This window comes from Denticeps clupeoides, chromosome 9, assembly GCF_900700375.1.
Source record: "Denticeps clupeoides chromosome 9, fDenClu1.1, whole genome shotgun sequence".
Taxonomy (NCBI): Eukaryota; Metazoa; Chordata; class Actinopteri; order Clupeiformes; family Denticipitidae; genus Denticeps; species Denticeps clupeoides.
Genome location: NC_041715.1, coordinates 2,374,155 through 2,395,754, shown reverse-complemented (window position 1 = coordinate 2,395,754; position 21,600 = coordinate 2,374,155). Strand labels below are relative to the sequence as shown.

General features: G+C 48.7%; 1 protein-coding gene across 23 annotated transcripts in view; it reads right to left on the bottom strand.

Annotated features, from left to right (window-relative positions):
• stxbp5l (syntaxin binding protein 5L) overlaps positions 1 to 21,600 on the bottom strand; it is a 95,959-nt gene that overhangs the window by 31,757 nt on the left and 42,602 nt on the right. For all 23 annotated transcript variants that reach the window (XM_028992288.1, XM_028992287.1, XM_028992280.1 and 20 more), the window contains 6 exons: positions 16,536 to 16,636; positions 10,995 to 11,129; positions 5,361 to 5,424; positions 4,755 to 4,838; positions 2,384 to 2,507; positions 1,442 to 1,517 (listed from right to left, as the gene is read on the bottom strand). In XM_028992288.1, the coding sequence (XP_028848121.1) occupies positions 1,442 to 1,517; positions 2,384 to 2,507; positions 4,755 to 4,838; positions 5,361 to 5,424; positions 10,995 to 11,129; positions 16,536 to 16,636 (584 nt within the window). The remainder of the gene's footprint in view (positions 1 to 1,441; positions 1,518 to 2,383; positions 2,508 to 4,754; positions 4,839 to 5,360; positions 5,425 to 10,994; positions 11,130 to 16,535; positions 16,637 to 21,600) is intronic.

Below are 21,600 nucleotides of genomic sequence, written 5' to 3'. Positions count from 1 at the left end.
GGTCAGCGCAGAACCACGCCACATCCAATAATCAATATTTAATGACCCCAGATCACATGACTGACCACAGTCCAGCCAACCAGGAAGTGCACGCATTAAACTCCGCCCCCTTTTCTCACAATACTGAAGAAGAAGGGGGAGGGGCTAATCTGTTTACGGCCTTTTTCGTTTTTCCCGAATCATGTAAATAGTCATCCCTCAATAAATAAGCAGCTTCATATTTCACCTGCTGTTACGGTCACGTGAACACGATTCTGTGGCAATGCTGACAAATTTTGAATTTCTATAGCAATCCAGACCCGTGAGCAATGTATTTTACCAATTTCAGGCTGATCGCTGATAAAAAGATGAACACTAATTGCAAGTTGCAAAGGTTTAATTTTTTTGATACGGTGCCATTTAAGAAACCACCACCAGATGGTGCTGCATGATATATCTAATCTGCACCTGAGTTAATATTTCATACAAGGGCTACAAAAGCTCTCACGCTAACTTCACGCTGAGGGCCGACTGGACTGCAAGCCACATGGCAAATTTCGAGAAATATTAAAAAGACATCAATAAAATAACGCGCCGAGCAACCACGTGTCTATACGGTGCAGGCGTCAGAGCCATTTCAGGCAAAACCCGTGTTTTCATGACAGCAACAGCTGTCTCAGTTCCAAGAACATCTCTGGAATTCAAAAGAGCTTCCGAATTGACTTCTGCTGCAGTTTGATACGCCGCTCTTCTGATTATTGCGGTTTGAACTCAGCAGGCAGATAAATGGCGGAGAACGTTTCCTACGCACTTTACTCATTCCACCGTGGGTGGCTCCTAGGCATTTAGAGATATTAAGAACGAAAAGAAATTAATTCAAGCTAGCAGAAGCAGCCAGGCTGTCTCCTGAAAGCCATTAGCCAACCACCGAGAGCAGATTAGCGAGCAGAGTCAGCCTCCAAACAAGCCACGAAAAAAACCAAGCAATCAGCCAAGAGGAGCGTCTTCAAACGCCGCACCCGGCCGCCACTTGGCACATCAGAAGGGCCCGGGTGGGCACAACGAAGCCCAGCTGGGATTCTGTCCCCAGAAGGTTCCTCGCTTCTCAGGGTTCGAGTGGAAGTGTCACAACTGACAGCCACAACGTTAAAAACCACCGTCCCCGTCGTGCCACATGTGGGGCCTGTCACGGTGCCCACTGCTCACCAAGGGTGACGGGTTAAATACAGAGGACGCGTTTCACCGCGTCACCATGTGCTGCGCTGCAGCGCCTCACAATGACAACCACTTCACTTTCACCAGAATATCACCGTCCTGAACAATCATGGACTCCACTGGAGCTCTGAAGTGGAAACTCCTGCTTCTACAACACGGCATTCCTGCTGAAAGAGGGCACCCTGGCGCCGTGTCCTCTCCGCGTGAGCAGTGCAACCAACGCCTTCCGGTGGACACAAAACCGTACCTGTTTCTGGACATCTTGTACTCAACCTTCAGGATGGGCTTACAGGACTCTTTCCGTCCATCCCTCTGCGTCTTACCTGGGGAAGAAGGAGAGTAACGTCACTGTCGTTCACACCGTTTCTCTACCGAACAGTCGGCCATATTGCCCATACTCGTGCGGGCCTGCGTGACCGGCTGGACCGCGTCTCTTACGGTAGCTTGAAATGAATCAATTTCCTCCGTCTGATATTAATAATTCAATCTTCCTATTCCCATCCCTTCAAGGGCCTCAAGAGATCAGGCGACTGTACCTGACACGTTACGGGAGCGTTACGGGAGCGCCCCATGGGTCGCACACAATGCAAATTAGTTCTGCTTCTGCTTTACGTACTCCGACGAGGCCTGTGTGTGTGTGTGTGTGTGTGTGTGAGAGAGAGAGAGAGTTCGACTCGTTCTAAAAGGCCGGAGCCTGAACCGCGAGCAAGGAGCTGAACGCGTGATAAAAAACACCGAAGCCGCTTAAAGGATTTGCGTCCGAAAGCAAATTAAGCGGCGCGCCGCTCCCTGTCTGATCGCTGCTCCAACAGGTGCTGTCGGAACACCGCGGAATTTTCCAGAGCCTCATTGTCATGAGATAAACGTATGGGCCGTTCAGAAATGCCCTCATTTTTGATAAAAAAAAACCATTGATCAAATTGATCAACTCCCCTGTCCAGACATCGATCATGTTGTAAATGACTAAGGTTCCTGGAAATGGCTGCAAATTAATGGTAATTCTGCATTAATCAGTAACAATTAGTCGCTGGAACGATGCCGTTTTCACTAATCCACGCCTGTCACTTTAAAGGGTCCATCGATCTTTTGAAAAAAAATCCCTTTTCAATTATCAGTAATTGTGCAAGACTCGATGTGGGTCTGACTGCGGCGTTTAAGAGGTGAATCGGGGGTCACAGGTCGCACTCACCATGGGGGAAGGTGACCTGAACGGGCCTGGCCGTGTTGCGGAGGTTCCACACCGTCAGGCTGCCGTCCGAGTGGCTGCACATGAACTGCTTCCCCTCGTGGTGCCAGCTGACGGAGTGGATGGCCTGGAGACGTACGGTCACAACGAGACACATGTTTCATGCTGGATCCAGGGTTTCAACCGAATTAATATTGAATACGTTTTGCTGCAGAAGCTGTATGGTCAGACATCGGTGAGCAATGGGGACAAAGTTACGACGGGCAGGAGGTGATGAGCTGATGCAGTCGGGACCGTCTGGACGCCTCGAAGACCCCATGCGGCGATGTGGCCTTCTTCCTCCCGAAAACAGGGACGGGCCGCAGGCGGGAGCGTCTCAATTAACCGCACTCAGAGGATGTGGGACGGCGCTAATGAGACAGCCTGGCCTGCGGGACGTTCGCTGTTCGAACCGTGTCAGCGTCACCACACTGCGGTCCGTGGGAGTGGCTCCGGAGGAGGGTCACCTCATCATTTACATTTACAGCATTTACCAGATGTTCTTATCCAGAGCGACTTACAGTCAGTAGTTACAGGGACAGTCCCCCCCTGGAGACACTCAGGGTTAAGTGTCCTGCTCAGGGACACGATGGTAGTAAGTGGGGTTTGAACCTGGGTCTTCTGGTTCATAGGCTACTACCATCAACGCGCGTGTTCAGACGGCGCCGGAACGGCACCCTGGGTGGATTCGTTGATCGCTATGATGCATCAGTAAAACTGTGTTGGTCCGAGAGCTGGAGCGGAACCAAAGCATGAAGGTCTGGGCTGGGATCCACCCAAACCCAACAACCTGCCCTATCCGACGGAGGAGAAGGTGAGAAGGAACGTGGAGAAGAGCATTATCCAGCACTGGTCGGTCGACCGAAGGTCCCATTTAAAAAGACTTTTTTAAGAGACGGAGACAGAGACAGGGACACATCCGAAGCGTGTTCCATTTCCCATCCGATGAATCATCCTCCAAAGCTGCTTTTGTCTCCATTTCGCCTCCTCCGTTATTAGAACGCCGCTTCATACGCCATCACGGCGGCACATTAGACCCACACACACACACACACACACACACACACACACACACACATCTGGGCATCTTACACTTCCCTAGTGTTCATGCCGCTGTGTTTCTTGTGTATTAAAAAGTGTACGGAGAGAGAGAGAGAGAGAGAGAGAGAGAGATGGAGAAAATGAACAATGAACACTGATAAAGAAAAAAGTGAGAGAAGCGGTAAACTCTGATTGTAGACAGACGCTCGGTCCCGCTCATCAGAAAGCCCATTATGGGGTTGTTTTTGGACGTGTGATTACAGGACGGAGCGGACGGGCGTTGGACGGAGAGCCTCTGCCGCATCATTACGGAGGGAAACCGCGGCACAAAATCACGTCTCTACTCTGCGTGCATTTAAATGGGAACAAAAAAGTTGGTTTGCAACACACACACACACACACACACAATTATTCTAACTAGGACTGAGGAGGACCTGCTGAAGTTGCTGCCCTCGTGCACCAAATCATCTAAAGCGGAGACTTTTATTAGCAAGAGATCCCAGTAAATGGATTCGTCTGAAACTACGCTGCATTGCTGGGCAGGAACAGAGCGGATACTCGAACAACCACAACACTACATAGAACGCCGATACACTCCAGCACCTTCACTGTCAATCACTTCTGGACTCACCCCCCCCCCCCCCCCCCCCCAGAATACTTGCACAAGCTCTTTACTTTTTTACTCTTGCACAATTTTTTTTTCACTTTTTCACTTGATACCTTGCTGGTACACATATTTTATGTTTTATGTTAAAGACATAAAAAGTGTAATATTTGGTTATGTTTGCAATATTTGCATTACTGTGGTCTGTAGCCGTCGCTAAAAGCATTTCACTGCATATCATGCCGTGTGTGACTGTGCATGTGACAAGTAAAAATGTGAAATGAATGTGATTATGCTGGACGTGTCTTATTTCCTCCGCTGTCCGGCTTGCGGACCCGTGGATCAGTGTCTAGAATCCTGCCAGCAGCGGCGTGGGGGCGGAGCTCGGCAGGGGCCGAGGAGACGGCCCGACCGCGCCGGGCGGTCGCCGCCTCTGTCTGTCCGCCGACTCGGTGTGTCAAAAAAAAAAGGTTTACGGAGGCGACGAGGGAGCGGCTTCAACATGAAGTCCCCCAATTACCCGGCGGGAGAGAAGCTCCGCGTTCGTTATCCACCGAGGGGTCAGAGAGGCCGCCGCTCTCCAGCAACAGACAGCCGACACCCAAGGGCTGCGGTCGTCAGCAGGTACTGCGCGTGTGTGTGTGTGTGTGTGTGTGTGTGTGTTTGGTAGGTAGGAAGCGAGAAGCTCACCTCATCGTAATGGATTCTGAAATCTGCCTTCTTGGCTCTCAGGTCCCACATGACAACTGTGCCACTTTCAAAGCCAATCAGCAGCTGCGGAGAGACGTGGGGAGGACGAGCGAGAGGGAGAGAGAGAGAGAGAGAGAGAGAGAGAGGAACTGCAGAGTGAGAACAGCAACAGGAAAATCCACTACGACGCAAACTAGAAAATCCTGCAGTTGTGGGAATATTAATAACAATCTCAATATTTCAAGCGTAACAACATTTATTTCTGATAACTGATGACCAAAGAAGACGCCGGCCAGAAGGTTTAAGGGCCGATTAGATATTCGTGACCACGCCTCAGGCCCTCTCCAGGGGCGTCGACCGCTCGCACGTCAAAACCTCGGTGAGATCAGATGATCTCCGAACTCCCACCGGATCTGGAGAGGATCTCAAGGTCCCGAAACAACCCCCCTGGCGTCTACGGACGTGCCGGTTGCTTTAGACTCTGGTCACGTCGGGGAATCCGCCGAGCCGCTTCTTCTCATCAGCGCTCGCTTCCACGGAGACGCCGGTGGCGGGACGCTGCAGAACCGCGGTTAAGGCCAGTGGGGACACAGAAGCCAGGCTCACCTTGCCTTCGTCCTTCGGGCTGTCGCTCAGGTGGACCACGGGGCCGGGGTGTGTTTTGGTTGCGCTGTAATGGAGAAGAGGGACGAGTTGAGGTTCTGCGGTTCTAGAAAATGATCTCCGAACAGATTTTTTCTGTGTACAACTTCATTTGTCCTGAACCGGGTGTCCCGTAAAGTTCTGTAAGAGGTTCTAAAATTGTCTGTTCAGGTCAGTTTCCAGGTAAGAAAAGCTGGAGAACGTCCAGGACCTTACATTTTCGGTTTCCCAACTTTTATGTGTGAAGAAGAAAAGTAAAATAAAACTTTAAAACCTGAAAAAAAGTCCACGACTTCATCACACACTCCTACGTTTTTTTCTTTTTTGCAGAGTGAATGCAGAGATGTTCCAGAAGGTCCTAACAGCACTCACTGATCAAGGGCATCTATTCACTGCCAGATATAGAGAATGACTGCTGCAGTTTTTAGACATTGTGTGTGTGTGTGTGTGTGTGTGTGTGTGTATTCCTGAGTGTGAAAAGGAGAAAAAGAGAGGCCAAGGATCAGGGGACACTCAGAGGAGGAGATTAAAAAGCCACACACACACACACACACACACACACACACACACACACAGGTTATGTGCCATGGTATCCATGGCAACAGAGAAACGTGAAACGACCAAAAAACTGAACAGAAAGAAACAAAACCCAATGCTGTGCCCATATAACCGTGGTCTAGCAGAGTGTGTGCTGGAATGTGTGTGTGTGTGTGTGTGTGTGTAGGGTTAGTTAAACACTACACACTCTGTTCACCTCTGACCTCCATGGTCACCCAACATCAGCTCAGTACAGCTGGACAGGGATCCTGCATGGTGGAGCTCCTTTAAAACACCCCCAAAATTCATAAACACCGTAAACCGCACGATATCTCAACATCTACCACCGCCGAGGAAATCATTTTATTTCCCACAACGTGCACAATAATGAAACTGGAGACCATGTCTTCATCTGAAGCAGCGATATTTATCAATATGCTGTATTTCTCAATTGGCATTTGTGATAAATTGGAAAAAAAATAAAATAAAATATTGATCCATTTTATTGAAACTGAACTGTTGTGTTATTTTATTCTATAAAATAGTTTTTTTTTTTAAAAAGTAAAACTTCTGACTGGTACGATCTGCTTATCTTTTTAATATCTTGTGTGTTCAATGCCGGCCAACTCGGATCTGGTGGAGGTCGTTGCTATGACAACCTCTGGAATCAGGGTCAATCTGTCGGCTCATTTTTTAAAGCCAGACCAGAGCTGCTGTGGCGATGCGGCTTCCACCAAAAACGTCATATAGTTCCTACGGTATTTCACATTTCTCAAAATTACCCAACAATTTTTCAGGGACTAAATAGGCCTCATAAGACACTAAGCCTCACTTCTGCTCACTTATCTGTTGGATCCACTAGGGAGCGTGGAAGTGAACATGTGTGTAATATGCCGAATGTTCGGGCAGCTCAAATTCCGGACGAGAAGAAAGAAGGAAGATGTCTGGTAAACCTTCTTGGGACTCGTCTCTCTTCTTCCTGCAGGCCGGCATCGACCCAAACGGTGCGAAGTTCACAGCAGTGTTATGGAGCGTGGACAATATTGCCACCAGCGTGTGATTTAGAACAGTTGTAACTTTACATGAAGGATTCTGGTCAGACTTTTAGAAAAATTAGGCAACGGGCCTGAAGATTCACTGGGGCAGTGGTGGCCTAGCGGTTAAGGAAGCGGCCCCGTAATCAGAAGGTTGTCGGTTCGAATCCCGATCCTCCAAGGTGCCACTGAGCAAAGCACCGTTCCCACACACTGCTCCCCGGGCGCCTGTCATGGCTGCCCACTGCTGACCAAGGGTGATGGGTTAAATGCAGAGGACAAATTTCACTGTGTGCACCGTGTATCACATGTGACAATCACTTCAATTTAAATACACAGCAAATTGTTGATTTTAATACTATCGCAAAATCACCAAAAAAATGGAGGGACTGTTGGTAAAACAAGGATGGAAACAGAGACTGAGATGTTCCAACAAAAATACCAATAAGAGTTGCCATGTAACTTAACTGATCGCCTCTGTTGAACGGCAGTCTAAGTCTAGATATCCAGGTATGAAGATCAGAGATGGAACTACAAAGCACTGATGCACGTCGCTCTGGAGATTTAAATGCATCATGGTCAGCTGAAAAACACGCCCACTAATGTCTAATTAATTTTCTCCAGAGCTGAAGATATATTGATGGAATAAATAAGATGCTGATATCAATATAGAAAGTGGTGGGGTCGATACAGAACCCATGTTCCACTTCCTCTTCCCTTTGTTCGCTGCGGTGGAGAACGTGTGGTTCCCCACCGCTGTCAGACAGGAACACAGACGCCGCGGTTCCGGGCCGACGTGTGAATCCCATTAAAGTTCTGTCACGGCCGCTTACAGGACCTGGGGGACCTCGGCCCAATCTTGCGTCCACCTTGTCGGCCTTCCCTCTCGCTTCCTTCTCTCTCGCTCGGCGCCACCATCCGGGCAGAGAGACGGTGGACCGATCAGGAACGAAGGTCCGGACCGACAGCTGCCGTGTCACTGGTCTATAAACTAATCACAGCGAACGTAAGTTGGACGATTTTGACAAATATTCCAGACTAATTTGCGATTATTTACTACATTATGTGCACTAAGAACTGCAGCACAACCGTACAAAATGAACGGCGCTGGAACTAGCATACCACGCCCCGGGGCCCTGGCGCTGGTCCCGACAGACTCAGAATGGGTCCGCGAGGGGTCCGGCGAAGCCCCACCACCCTTGCTGGAGGGTCATGAGCTGGGGACACCAGCAGGGACGTGCAGTGGCAGGGGCTGCATGTCACCAGAAGGCACCACCGTGCGGTACGGTAAGCGGTTGCCGGAGGGTCCGGGACCGCCACCCTGTGCGATGCAGGGACATGAGCTGGGGACACCAGCCGGGACGTGCAGTGGCAGGGGCTGCATGTCACCAGAAGGCACCACCGTGCAGTACGGTTGCAGGAGGGTCCGGGACCGCCTCCCTGCGCGGTGCAGGGACATGAGCTGCGCTACAGTAATGGGATATGGGATATTATGGGATATTTTGTGCAGAATTTTGAGGTACAAAAATGAATTTGATCAACTTCAGAATAAGGTTTTGACATAAGACTTTCTGAATACACACGATGTAAATGAATCCTCGTGTACATGTGCTTATGCGTGTGTGAGCCCGTTAAAAGCGTGAGGTACCAGCAACGAGCAACCAAAAAACCAGACAGAACCGGTGCCACCAGATCAGTTTTTATGGTTTTTTTCCAATCCCTCCTCTGCTGTGACCGCATCCAGCCAGTAATCCTGAGCCGTCGGCTTCGTCTGCACACGGGAGCTCAGTCGGCTAAACGCCGCTGGTAACCTGCAGTAAAGTGTGAAAGTGATTGCAGCACAGCACACGGTGCACACAGTGAAATGTGTCCTCTGTATTTAACCCATCACCCTGAGTGAGCAGTGGGCGGCCATGACAGGGAGCCCGGGGAGCAGCGTTGTGGGGACGGTGCTTTGCTCAGTGGAACCTCAGACAGATCGGGATTCGAACCGGCAACCTTCTGATTACGGGGGCCGCTTCCTCAACCGCCAGGCCAAGCACTGCGATGCGGAGCCGGGGGTGGAAACCGTATCCGGAATTCCATCCACGCTCCGCGTCGGCGCGGCCGCAGCCCAAGCGGCATGTTAATCGGGCGGACTTCTACAGGAACCTCCGGCAGCCCTCAGAAGACCCACTCCGTCTGGCTGCGGGTTGTTATGCCACATCACTGACTTCCTCTCCTTAAAAACAACCTCTTTTGCCCTTTAAAGGTTAAGATATTCCTTCGCTCGGGGAGATTTACTACTGCCGGCCTCTGTCTGCCGTGTGGCTCCGAACCTCGGAAGAAACAGACGAACGGAACCAGTTCCGTGCGATTCCACGCGTATGTGCCGAGCACGCAGCCTGTCGATATTAATGGACTGACCCAGTTCAAAATGTAACGCCTGAATAATGAAATACGTAAAAGAATAAAAATACGGATGCTAATCGGCATTATGTGTTCATTGTCATTGGCTACGTTGAGGTCTGCGTCCACCTGAACAAACCCCGCCGCCCTGATGGTGGTCACGTGACCAGCCTTTTCAGGCTAAGTGCCTGTCAGGACCCCAGGGAGTAGGCGCTCAGCCTCTGTTTGATGCATTATGGGTAGAAACCGGGGAAGCATGCGTGACTGGGAGGATGGGAGGAGAAATCGAGTGGATCGGTGGAGCCGTTCGCTTCGCCCTTGCCTCGGCCGACATGCACGGCCAAACGTGCCAATCCCGCTTTTTTTTATTATTATTTTAAAAAGGTGTCACATATGATTTCCTCTTTTGATACTATTGGCGTATTTGGTTTTTTTTTTTGGCAAATTTCCAGTCAAATGTTGCTGGCTGCATGAATTTTGGTTCATAAATCACTGGTCCACGCTGTAGACCAAGAGAACTTGCAGGTGCTCTGTGGCTCCATCTGAAGGGTTCGTGGGATGTGCTGACACGTGAATCAGGTGTCTAAAGGAGTTTTATTTTTAAAAAGATCTGAGGTCTGTGTGTGTGTGTGTGTGTGTGTGTGTGTGTGTGTGTGGCAACAGTGTATAATTTGAACCTGGGCGCGTTGTTTCTCAGATAACGATTTGGATCAGGCTTCCTTAATTCCGGAGAATTCCACTCCCCAGCGCGGGGGCTCCGGCAGTAAATACTCGACTGAAGGGTTTAAACACCCCACTCGCCCGGCCGGGGGGTCCCCGCTTAGACGACACAGCCACATTCCAGCAAAGCGTTGCAGTTGCTCGGTGATTGAACGTAAAAATTAGCACAAATGTATTTTTTTTTGTTCCGTCATGCAAGACTCTGAAGAACCAGTGGGTCCATTTATTTTTTTCTGGAAAAGCGGCGACACGACTTCCTGTCTGTGACAAACATTGTTGTTGGTGAATGGCGCGTTGGCGACGTCATTTCCATGAATCTCAAGCTGGAAAAACATCTCAACATCTCAAACACCTCAACATCTCAAGCTGGAAAAACATCTCAACATCTCAAGCTGGAAAAGCGCGCAGATAAGGTCGTGCCGTCATTTTCCCGTTCTACTGTGTTGTGTGGAAGGAGCCGAGCGGGAGGAAGCTTGACGGCAACATCACAGCATGGTTCAAGTCCGAGTCCGTTGGGGCGTTGTGAGTCGTGGCGGGTCCGAATTCCAGAAGAAAATCCAGCTCATTTGACCCACCCCGAACGGCATTATCGGGAGATCTCCATGCTCGCCTCCCGCCGGAGATGTCCGTCCTGTCAGCAACATCTGCGACGCATCGATGCCCTTCATCCGTAATCAATTAACGGCCAAAATCAATACCCCAGACGGCCGAGGAACTGTATTAAGCCGAACGATTATGCAGGCGCCCAAGAGAACGAGGATTGATTTCAGAACCGGGATTTTTGCTCTTGAAATTACGTTACACGTTCAAAGCGCTGGTTCTGGATGTCCCTGGAACTACGCTTTCAGTACAGAACTGCTACGGTACTACGGCCCTGCTGATGTTCTGGTCGAGGTATACGCGGTTCTAAGCCACTCACAGCTCGATGGCCTTGTTCCACATGATGACGTAACCGGACAGGATGAAGGACTCGATGTTGGCGATGTGCGTGTTGCCCCGCTCCGTCCCGACGTACAGCCACTTGCTCTGGAAGGGAAGATGGCAGAACGTGATCCTGCCAAAGAGAGAAAGACAGAGAGATTTGAGATTTCAGAACCGTCGCATGTACTATTCCGTCAGGGCGGCAAAACAAACACACATCCAATAAATAATTTACAGAATGCATTATTAATAGTAATCATTCTGAATCACATTCATGGATCAAAGCACCTCTTGCTGCATTAGCCAAGTATTTGAACAGAAGACGTCTCAGAAATCGTTGCGTCACAGGTCCTTTATACTTCACATGACTCAAAGGACCGTGTTGCAGACGGGGTCATACGAATCGAGGGGCGAGAACCATTTGAAAGTGAAGTGATTGTTATTGTGTGATGCTGCAGCACAGCACACGGTGCACACAACGAAATGTGTCCTCTGTATTTATCCCATCACCCTTGGTGAGCAGTGGGCAGCCATGACAGGCGCCCGGGGAGCAGTGTGTGGGGACGGTGCTTTGCTCAGTGGCACCTTGGCGGGTCGGGATTCGAACCGGCGACCTTCTGATTACGGGGCTGCTAGGCCACCACTGGGTGAAACGGAGAGATATACACACACATTAATGAATGAATTGAGAAGCAGTGGTACCAAGTGGGGACTATTTAAAAAAGGAGGAGAAAAAGTCGTTCGCTACGTACAGCGTCATCCACGTATGTTTTTAAAAAATCTAAAAATATGCTCCTTTTTCTTTTTTTTTTTTTTTGCTCTCCGGTAAATGTCACTTCAGCCCAAACGGACCTCACCCCTCGTTTAAAGTTCATCGGCGAGAAGGCCTGGCCACCTCAGGAGGGACCCAGCACTCACGCCTCCACTCTGCCAGTCAAATCAGCCGGACGCTGGGCGCGCCTGGAGCGGGCCCCGCCCCCCCGCCGGGCCGGCAGCCGGGCGGAGCGTCGGTGCCGCGCCCCGCTCCTGCTAATTATAAGGCGCTGGCGTGACTCGGGCGCTGACAGCTAAAGGGCACGGCTGGATCTCATCAGCGCCGGGAGGGAAGAGGCGGTGGAACCGGCGGCAGGCAGCACAGGATGTTCCTACGTGCGGCCGAGAGCGCAGGGAACCTGTGTGTCTTCTCCAGACCACGGTTCCGGAGCCACGGAGTTTTTCATCGAAGCTGATGCAGCTTAATTCTTTTCGCATCAAATATTCCTCAGAGGTGGGAGACACCATGTTGCCTGTACGAGGCGGCGGAGCGGGCGAAGGTGTCAGAGCATGTCTGATGTGCCACTTTTTTTTTGTTTTTTGGGGGGGGTCAGACGCCTCTGGTCCCCGCCGGACACGGGCTGGTGTTCGGGCAGGGCACCATCCCTTCTCATCCCTTCACTGTGCCACGCGTCCGTCAGTCTCCCTCTCTGCCCTCTGCATGTGTGCCCACAAGAACTTCAGAACGTTAAAGTGCTGTTGAGAGAAGGAGCAGAACCCGGCTTTACAAGACAGGCGTGCACGTGTGCGCGTGCATGCTAATTAAACTCATTACTCTTAAACAACATAATAACAGGAGTTGGCGGCTCCGTCCACATCGACCCGCTAATGGATTTTCCACATTAAAACCGGCGCGGCCCTATACATTAAACCCTCCCCGGGACGTCGGACACCCTGACACATCGCCTAGGCTCCCTCGACAACATGGATGGGACCGCGCGGCTCTCCGCCAATCAATAAGGCCATCATATCACACCCCGCAGCGTCTGGGGGTCTGATATTTAATATCAACTGAGATCAGCCAGTGCCGCCCCGACACCCTAATCTATCTGCCATTAGCATCCATCATCCGGATAAGCTCTCTAACATAGAGATCAAGAGTGTCTAATTCCCTCCTGTCCATGTCAATTATATTTCTCTTCCTTCTTCTCCCAGGGGGGGTCGAGATGACCAAGCTAACAAGGAACCAGAGCGAGTGGAACCCTGAAATGGACGCAGAGAACAGGCTGCGTAACGAGGGCAACAAAAACCAACCAGCCAAACAAACTTCCTGTCACCAGTGTGGCCACACATGCCTTAAAAAGCACAATCGTCCTACAAGAGCATCCGCTTTTTAATCATTATGGGACATTTCTTACAACACCATTGGATTCATTTGTTGCGGTCCAGTGATTGGGACATCAGACATCAGGACTTAAGCCAATCAGATGCAGAGTCTCTCAAGTGTCCACTATAGACTTGCAAATATAAAGATTTAGAAGTTATAAAGATCAAGAACGTACTTGACATATTAAAAATAAATGAAAAATAACACTTTCTTGAGACGATGATGTTGAGTTAAGGTTTACCACCTGGCGCTTGTGGTTGATTTTTCTGCATGAAATGTGACCGAGCCCGTAAACCTGAAACGACCCAAGGCCACAAATATTCGTCCCTTCCGATGACTGCTGGATTCATCTGGAAACAATAATCACATCTGCACGTACTCAGACATGCCTGTCTGATTCAGGGGATTCGTCTGTGCATTCATGCGGTTTCGGTTTAAAAAGACTGTTCCAGCCCTGAAGGGAAGGCTCTTACTTCAAAAGTTCCCCCTGGAAATCTCCTATTTTTACAGAAACCTGTCAGCGGGACGCTTTATTACCGAGGACTGCAGTCACAGTCTCATCAGCCAGCCTGCGATTGCCTGAGACGACCGTCTGTAATTAATGGAAAATTTGTGGAGAAACAGAGTGGTCCAGATGTACCTTTTGTGTCACAACCTTGTCCTTGCCAAAGAACGTACGCCTTCACAATTTTAATGATGCCTAGAACACGAATCAATCAAGGACAGCTGCACGCTACCTCCCCATCTCTCCTTTTTTCCAAGCAATTAGCCAATGATGATTAGGCACTAATTGTATGAATGCTCTGCTGCTCGGCTTTATGAGGCTGACTGTTTCCAGATCAGCATCGGATCCCTGTTGGGGCTGCCCTCCAGCGATGGCATCCCACCTGCTCTCCCTGGAGAAGCACCACCTGTTTACATCCCGATCGCCTCCATAACACGTATGCATGTGTAGCATGAGGTGCGAAGTGCCTGTTCTTGCCACGTTTGAATGCAGTCGTCACGAAGTGTATGGTGTTTTCGTGACAGTTTAACAGCACCGCGATGCCAAGCTGCCTTGCCAAGATGCCAGACGTTAACGGGGATCTTCACATTTGGCTCAATGAATCCATTAGAGTTACTAGCCAGTCGTTTTTTTTTTCCTCCCAGGAAACATGCAATCGGTCTGTAAAGGATCAAGCCAGAAAACTATGCTACACAAGTCGCCAAGCATCATACCTCGAACAAAAAGAACATTCTCTAATTTGTTAGAGGAGTCCCACAGGGTTCGGTGTGCGGGCTGCTAATTTTTTTCCACTCTTGAGTGAGCAACATACGTACATGCTACTATTTTACAGAATCTCACTGCGTGTAGTCTCGGTATTGGAAATTCAGTAATTATGCAAATTATGTAATAATAGGTTACATAATTATAAAAACAAACACAAGTAGCATGAAGACCGCACAGTTGCCGAAAGCGCAGCAGCATCGAGGCAAACAAACACACTTGTGCCCTGGTTTCCAGCGGATGATGTTGAAAAGTAATGATTACGGCGACGCGATAATAAGCATAAATCACACCCACTACCTGACTCAACGCAATAACCCTCACACCCCAGAGAGCGGATCGCATAACGAAAGCCATTCTTAATGAGAGGCCGTGGCACAAATACAACCATCCATACACACTTGCCCTGACGGCCACTCTCACTCAGGCTTCATTTGCATAATTTTGATTTGGAAAAGAAAAATAATTGATGGAAATACAAATCGGGTGAAGGAAATTGAGGGAGAGATGTAATCATTTTTCACTGGTGGGACAGCAGGGGTGGATGGGCGGTGACCCTGCGGAAGTCGTGGCCTCGCTTTACGACATCAACTTTTATCTTTACGCCCGTCACTACACGTCCATCATGTCCGTAATTGAAATAAACAGTGGGTGGTAGGGGCCTAGTGTGGAAACACACTCGCCTACGAACCAGAAGACCCAGGTTCAAATCCCACTTACTACCATCGCGTCCCTGAGCAGGACACTTAACCCTGAGTGTCTACAGGGGGGGACTGTCCCTGTAACTACTGATTGTAAGTCACTCTGGATAAGGGCGTCTGGTAAATGCTGTAAATGTAAATGTAAGACCGCAGAGTCCCGGGTTCGAGCCCCACTTACTACGTGTCCCTGAGCAAGACACTTAACCCTGAGTAGTTACTGTCCGTGTAACTACTGATGGTAAGTCGCTCTGGATAAGGGCGTCTGGTAAATGCTGTAAATGTACGTGGAGTTGATTGGGCATAGACGTAAAATGTAAAAGAATGTCCTCCAGTGTTGTATTACATTTTGTAAATCTTAAGATGTCTAATTACATTTTTTAATTGGGACGGCTGCGTCAGGAGGGTCTCCGGCATGGAACCGTGGCGACCCCTTACAGGAGAAGCCAAAGGAAGGAGAATAACAGTCGGTGAAGAGTTCTCCTGATGCTGGTGTCCTGTGAGGCACCTTCTCACCGCTGGACACGTTCACCGCCTCGGCGTCTCTGAGGGACGGGACTGTTGGCTCTGTCTCGGCCGTGAGCCTTTCTGAATGTCGGCCCCGAGCCACTTTTAAAAACTCTGCTGGCTGCGAGTCTGGGGAAAGGTACGAAGGGCCATCGACCCGGAGCTCTGGCCCACACGGACGTTCAACATTTCATTGTTCTCAGACGCTCATCAAATACTGAATCTGTCTGTTCTGGGTTCTGGGTTTTTACCCACACGAAGTAACGCATGATACGGACGAGGCTGCCGGCTGCAACTGGAACAATTCCGCGGCTTATTCCATTAAAGTTCTACTTCTCCCATTTGGGCCGACATGCGTCTCATTTCGCGGCTCATTTATTCGGGCCGGGCGAAACGCAAACAGAAAGCCTCTCGACGCTCGCACGGTCAGACCCGCGTTACTGTTCCGTGGATGCATGTGTTCTCTTCATCCGTATTAATAAAACAGAGCAACAACAAGCACAGACGTTTAAAGAATGACGCATTCGCCATCGAACTGATTTAATAGGATTCGATCAGATGGTTGATCTGCCTTCTAAAAACGGTTATAAGGGGCTCTGCTTGGCTGAAGCTTCACGGAACGTGCGAGAAAAATTGGAAAAATGGGGAGGGAGGGAGGGGACGAGGTCTCGAATCATTGAAGTTAGGCTGAGGTTTCACCCAGAATGCCTTTCTGCAGCCTCGGGCAGCTCCTGCACAGGGGCCAGTCGGCATGAATAAGTACAGGCCGGATTTTTAGAGACCTGCTGTGTAGATCCTCGCTGTTTAGGTTGGTTTCACATCTACAAAGACTGTAAGAATCACAACATGGTCCTTGTCCACCAAACATGTTAAAAACACCAGTGAGGCACAAAATGGATGAGGTTCAAATGGGGTAAGAATGCTCACCTCTCTCTGTTGAACTTGAGAGAGTGGAGGATAGCCGGCCGTTTCTGCCGCAGGTTCCACAAGTGGAGGGTGTCGTCCGCACAGGCCGTGACCAGCGCCCCCTGTGGACAGGAAAAGCAACAGCACAAAATGAGCACAAGTTTATTCACACACACACTCCAGTTCAGTACTCAAAGGATCAGTCCTGCTGCTGGGGAGTGGGTCTCAGACAGTCACAGACTCTTCTTTTCTCTCTCCCTCCCTTCCATGTTCTCCTGCTCGCTCCTTCGTCTCACACCTTGAGGGACTCTCCCAGCCTTGCTCTTTGAACTGAGGAATTCATGGATTTGATCCACTGGTCTCTCGATGCGAATGACACCATCTTTCCGAAGGGAAATCCAGGTGCGGGGGGACCTGAGGTCCCTGGCAGTGGACGGTTGGGAGAGGTGGAGGGCTGTGGGCCTGGTAGGTCCTGGAGGACGTCGAAGACATCTAACTATTCGCAACCATGATAACAGGGCTTGTGATTGGAATAGGCACCACCCTGGTTTATGGAATATTGCAAACTGTGACAGCATCTCAAAACCCAACTGGGCTGGTCGGGATGATTGAAAGAACCCCCATAACCCCAGGTGATGTTTGTGTATATGTATGGGTGGGTTGATGGTACTTGTTACTAGATACGTTTTTTTTCATCATCATCATCATCATCATCATCATCATCATTTATACAAGCCAGCCAGAGAAAGCTAGAGAAAGGTGCATATGTAAAAAAAAAAAAAAAATCTCTATCAATGATTAATAACCTCTCAATCAGGACAATTAACCTCAGCAGTGGTCTGTACCATTGATGACAGCTTCACAGGTCTGGCCTTAGGTCACGTGAGAACGCTGATGATGAAGGTCAACTGAAGTTCCCCCACGTTTACCATACCCAGCAGCAGTGGACCACTTTAACCACCAAGAACAGCCAAACCACCTGATCACTCGGCCAGGGGCACTGTTCCACCTCTCCACTTTACTTTCTGCTTGGGCTTTATTAACACCAGCAGAAGCCTTCTTTTCAATACTGGGTCAGAAGTAACCCAGATTTTCTTTTTACGGTACGGGTAGCCAAAGGCTAACAAGCCCCGAATGACCCATAAACCGCAGCTGTTAATCAGTAAAATCCAGTTAACCCAGTTCAATTCCAACCTCGATTAATACATTCCCCCGATTGGAGCGTGTGGTCCCTCACCTAAATTCTTACCAGACTTTTTTAATACCACGTGCTGTCAATAATTAATTATTAAACAATCAGTAACAATGCAATAAAAACACGATACTGTGCGATAGAAATATTGATGAATTATGCAGTACAGTAAATACAGCGTACACACATGCACTCACTGAACTGTATCTGCTTTCTAGAAACGTCCTGCTTCCTCTAGCATGGCAGGTGAAAGGAAACATGAGCTCATCACACACACACACACACACACACACACACCCTTCACCTTCGCTATCACACACCAGCAGTCCATGCTGACAGCATATATAATCCCGCATATATTTCATATCGCCACACCCACAATCCTTTTTCTACCGAGCTTTGGTGACAGCGGTGGAGAGACGGGATGGGACAGGGCGCAGTGCGGTGAAACCGAACCCCGCGGGGTCGGAACGTCGGACAATCAGCATCCGGGAGGCCGTGGGGACGGGACGTCTTGCTGCTGCCTGTCACGATCGCTCATCTTCCACAGTCACAACTCCATCCCTCATACCAACATGCCTGAACATGGCAGAATACGGTAAAATGGGGTACATCAGCAGACATGAATTGCCCTTTCTATCCATGGGCTGGGGCGTCGGTGTCCCGCCGACTGTCCTTCCGGCCAAGCTCAACTCCGCCCAAGACACTAATTAGGTGTCCCGTCTTGATGAACGCTTTGTCTTGTTGTCTAATTAGCACAGCGTTCCTGCCAATTCTCTCGCGGCTCCGGATCCGCCAGAACCTGCTTTCTGATCCAACGCCCTCTGACCTCCGACCTTTCACACCTTGCAGCTTGATGCAAATTAATTAAAATTAAAAAAACCCCCAAAAAAACTCATCTCCAACTCGAGTAACAATAAAAGAAATAAAAGTTCATTAATGAAACAAATTACACTACATTTTAATAAAGTGGAATTATAATAAGGCAAAAAAAAAATTATGAATGAATATCAAAATTGAAATCTATCTTTCTTTTGTTTGGTTTTTAATGAAAGCGTCCCTGAGTGATGGCTTGTCTTCGTCCCCGTCTTCTCAGGTCGGGGCGATCAGTAATGGCATGCTTCAAGTCGTCCTCGCCAGTGGGGCAGTGGTGGCCTAGCGGTTAAGGAAGCGGCCCCATAAACAGAAGGTTGCCGGTTCGAATCCCGAGCCACCAAGGTGCCACTGAGGTGCCACTGAGCAAAGCACCGTCCCCACACACTGCTCCCCGGGCGCCTGTCATGGCTGCCCACTGCTCACTCAGGGTGATGGGTTAAATGCAGAGGACAAATTTCACTCTGTGCACTGTGTGCTGTGCTGCTGTGTATCACGTGTGACAATCACTTCACATGTCTCATGTCTCGCCAAGCGAGCGCTGGGCCTTAATTAGACAAACACCCTAAAGATTGAGCATCAGACGCGGCGTCGGAGTCATTATCTCCACCGTCCCCGTCCCACGCCGCCACCCCGTCTCCCGCACCGTTGCTCTTTATCCTTCTGCTGCTTTTTTTCCCGTGGCCTGCCTCTCGCGCCGGGCGGAGAACGCAGATGAGAGGAGGGACGAGTGGAACAGGAGCGAGGGAGCAGGGAGGAGGAAAACAAGGAGGAACGGAGGAGGACGTGAGTGAAGTGAAGGTCTGAAACCCCGTTACTCGTTCATCCAGATCGTTATGTGTGCTGCATGCTACCGTGTGTGAGAATAAACATGTCCCACTGCATTTACATGCACGAGTGTTGCGTGGATGCATGTGTCCGTGTGTGTGTGTGTGTGTGTGTGCGCACTCGGTGAATGTGTATGTGGCTCATTAAACTCCCAGGGTGAGAGAAGTTCAAGAGTGTTCCTCACTGCTTGAGATGTTTAATGGTCTCTCCCATTCCCCTCAGTCACACACATCACACACACACACACACACACACAAACACACACAGGCCGAGTCCCGACTACACACTGCTGCCCTTCGCCTCAACCCACTTTAATAAACACCAGTAGCTTCACCTCCGTCAAACGCAGTGTGACCAGTTCAGTGCAGACTGCATCGCATCACGTAAAGTACACACGTCACTACACAACACACACATCGTACACGATTACAGAATGCATAACATGGATACAAGTCAACCCAGAACACACTACACTCTAACCAACATTACACAACCTGTACAAGACCCAAAACCTGTCCATTCCAACACACAACTACAAATCCCATCTACTCACAAACCAATATTACACAACCTGTACAAAACCCAAAACCTGTCCATTCCAACACACAACTACAAAACATATCTACTCATAAACCAACATTACACAACCTGTACACAACCCAAAACCTGTCCTATCCAACACACAACTTCAAATCCCATCTACACACAAACCAACATTACACAACCTGTATTCAACCCAAAACCTGTCCATTCCAACAGTCAACTACAATTCCTTTCTACACATAAACCAACCTTACACAACCTGTATGCAACCCAAAACCTGTCCATTTCAACACACAACTACAAATCCCATCTACACTCAAACCAACATTACACAACCTGTACAAAACCCAAAACCTGTCCATTCCAACACACAACTACAAAACATATATACTCATAAACCAACATTACACAACCTGTACACAACCCAAAACCTGTCCTATCCAACACACAACTTCAAATCCCATCTACACACAAACCAACATTACACAACCTGTATACAACCCAAAACCTGTCCATTCCAACAGTCAACTACAATTCCTTTCTACACATAAACCAACCTTACACAACCTGTATACAACCCAAAACCTGTCCATTTCAACACACAACTTCAAATCCCATCTACACTCAAACCAACATTACACAACCTGTACAAAACCCAAAACCTGTCCATTCCAACACACAACTACAAAACATATCTACTCATAAACCAACATTACACAACCTGTACACAACCCAAAACCTGTCCTATCCAACACACAACTTCAAATCCCATCTACACACAAACCAACATTACACAACCTGTATTCAACCCAAAACCTGTCAATTTCAACACACAACTACAAATCCCATCTACACTCAAACCAACATTACACAATCTGTATACAACCCAAGACCTGTTCATTCCAACAGTCAACTATAATTCCTTTCTACACATAAACCAACATTACACAACCTGTACAAAACGCAAAACCCGTCCATTCCAACACACAACTCCAAAACATATCTACTCATAAACCACGATTATAACACCAGCCAACAACCCAAAACCTGTCCCTTCGAACACCTAACTACAAATCCCATCTACAAACAAACCAACACTACACAATTTGTAAACAACCCAAAACCTGTCCATTCCAACACACAACTACAAATCCCATCTACACACAAACCAATATTACACAACCTGTACAAAAGCCAAAACCCATCCATTCCAGCACACAACTACAAATCCCATCTACTCACAAACCAATATTACACAACCTGTACAAAACCCAAAACCCATCCATTCCAGCACACAACTACAAATCCCATCTTCACACAAACCAACATTACACAACCTGTACAAAATCCAAAACCAGTCCATTCCAACACAAAACTACAAACCCCATCTACACACAAACCAATATTACACAACCTGTACAAAACCCAAAACCTGTCCATTCCAACACACAAATACAAATCCCATCTACACACAAACCATCATTATAAAACCAGCAACAGACCCAAAATCTGTCCATTCCAACACACAACTACAAACCCCATCTATAATAATAATAATAATAATAATAATAATAATATTAAAATTCTTATTATCTCATCCTACTGTTCCCTAAAGCATTTTCACACTTTGATAGCAACAGTCACAACTGA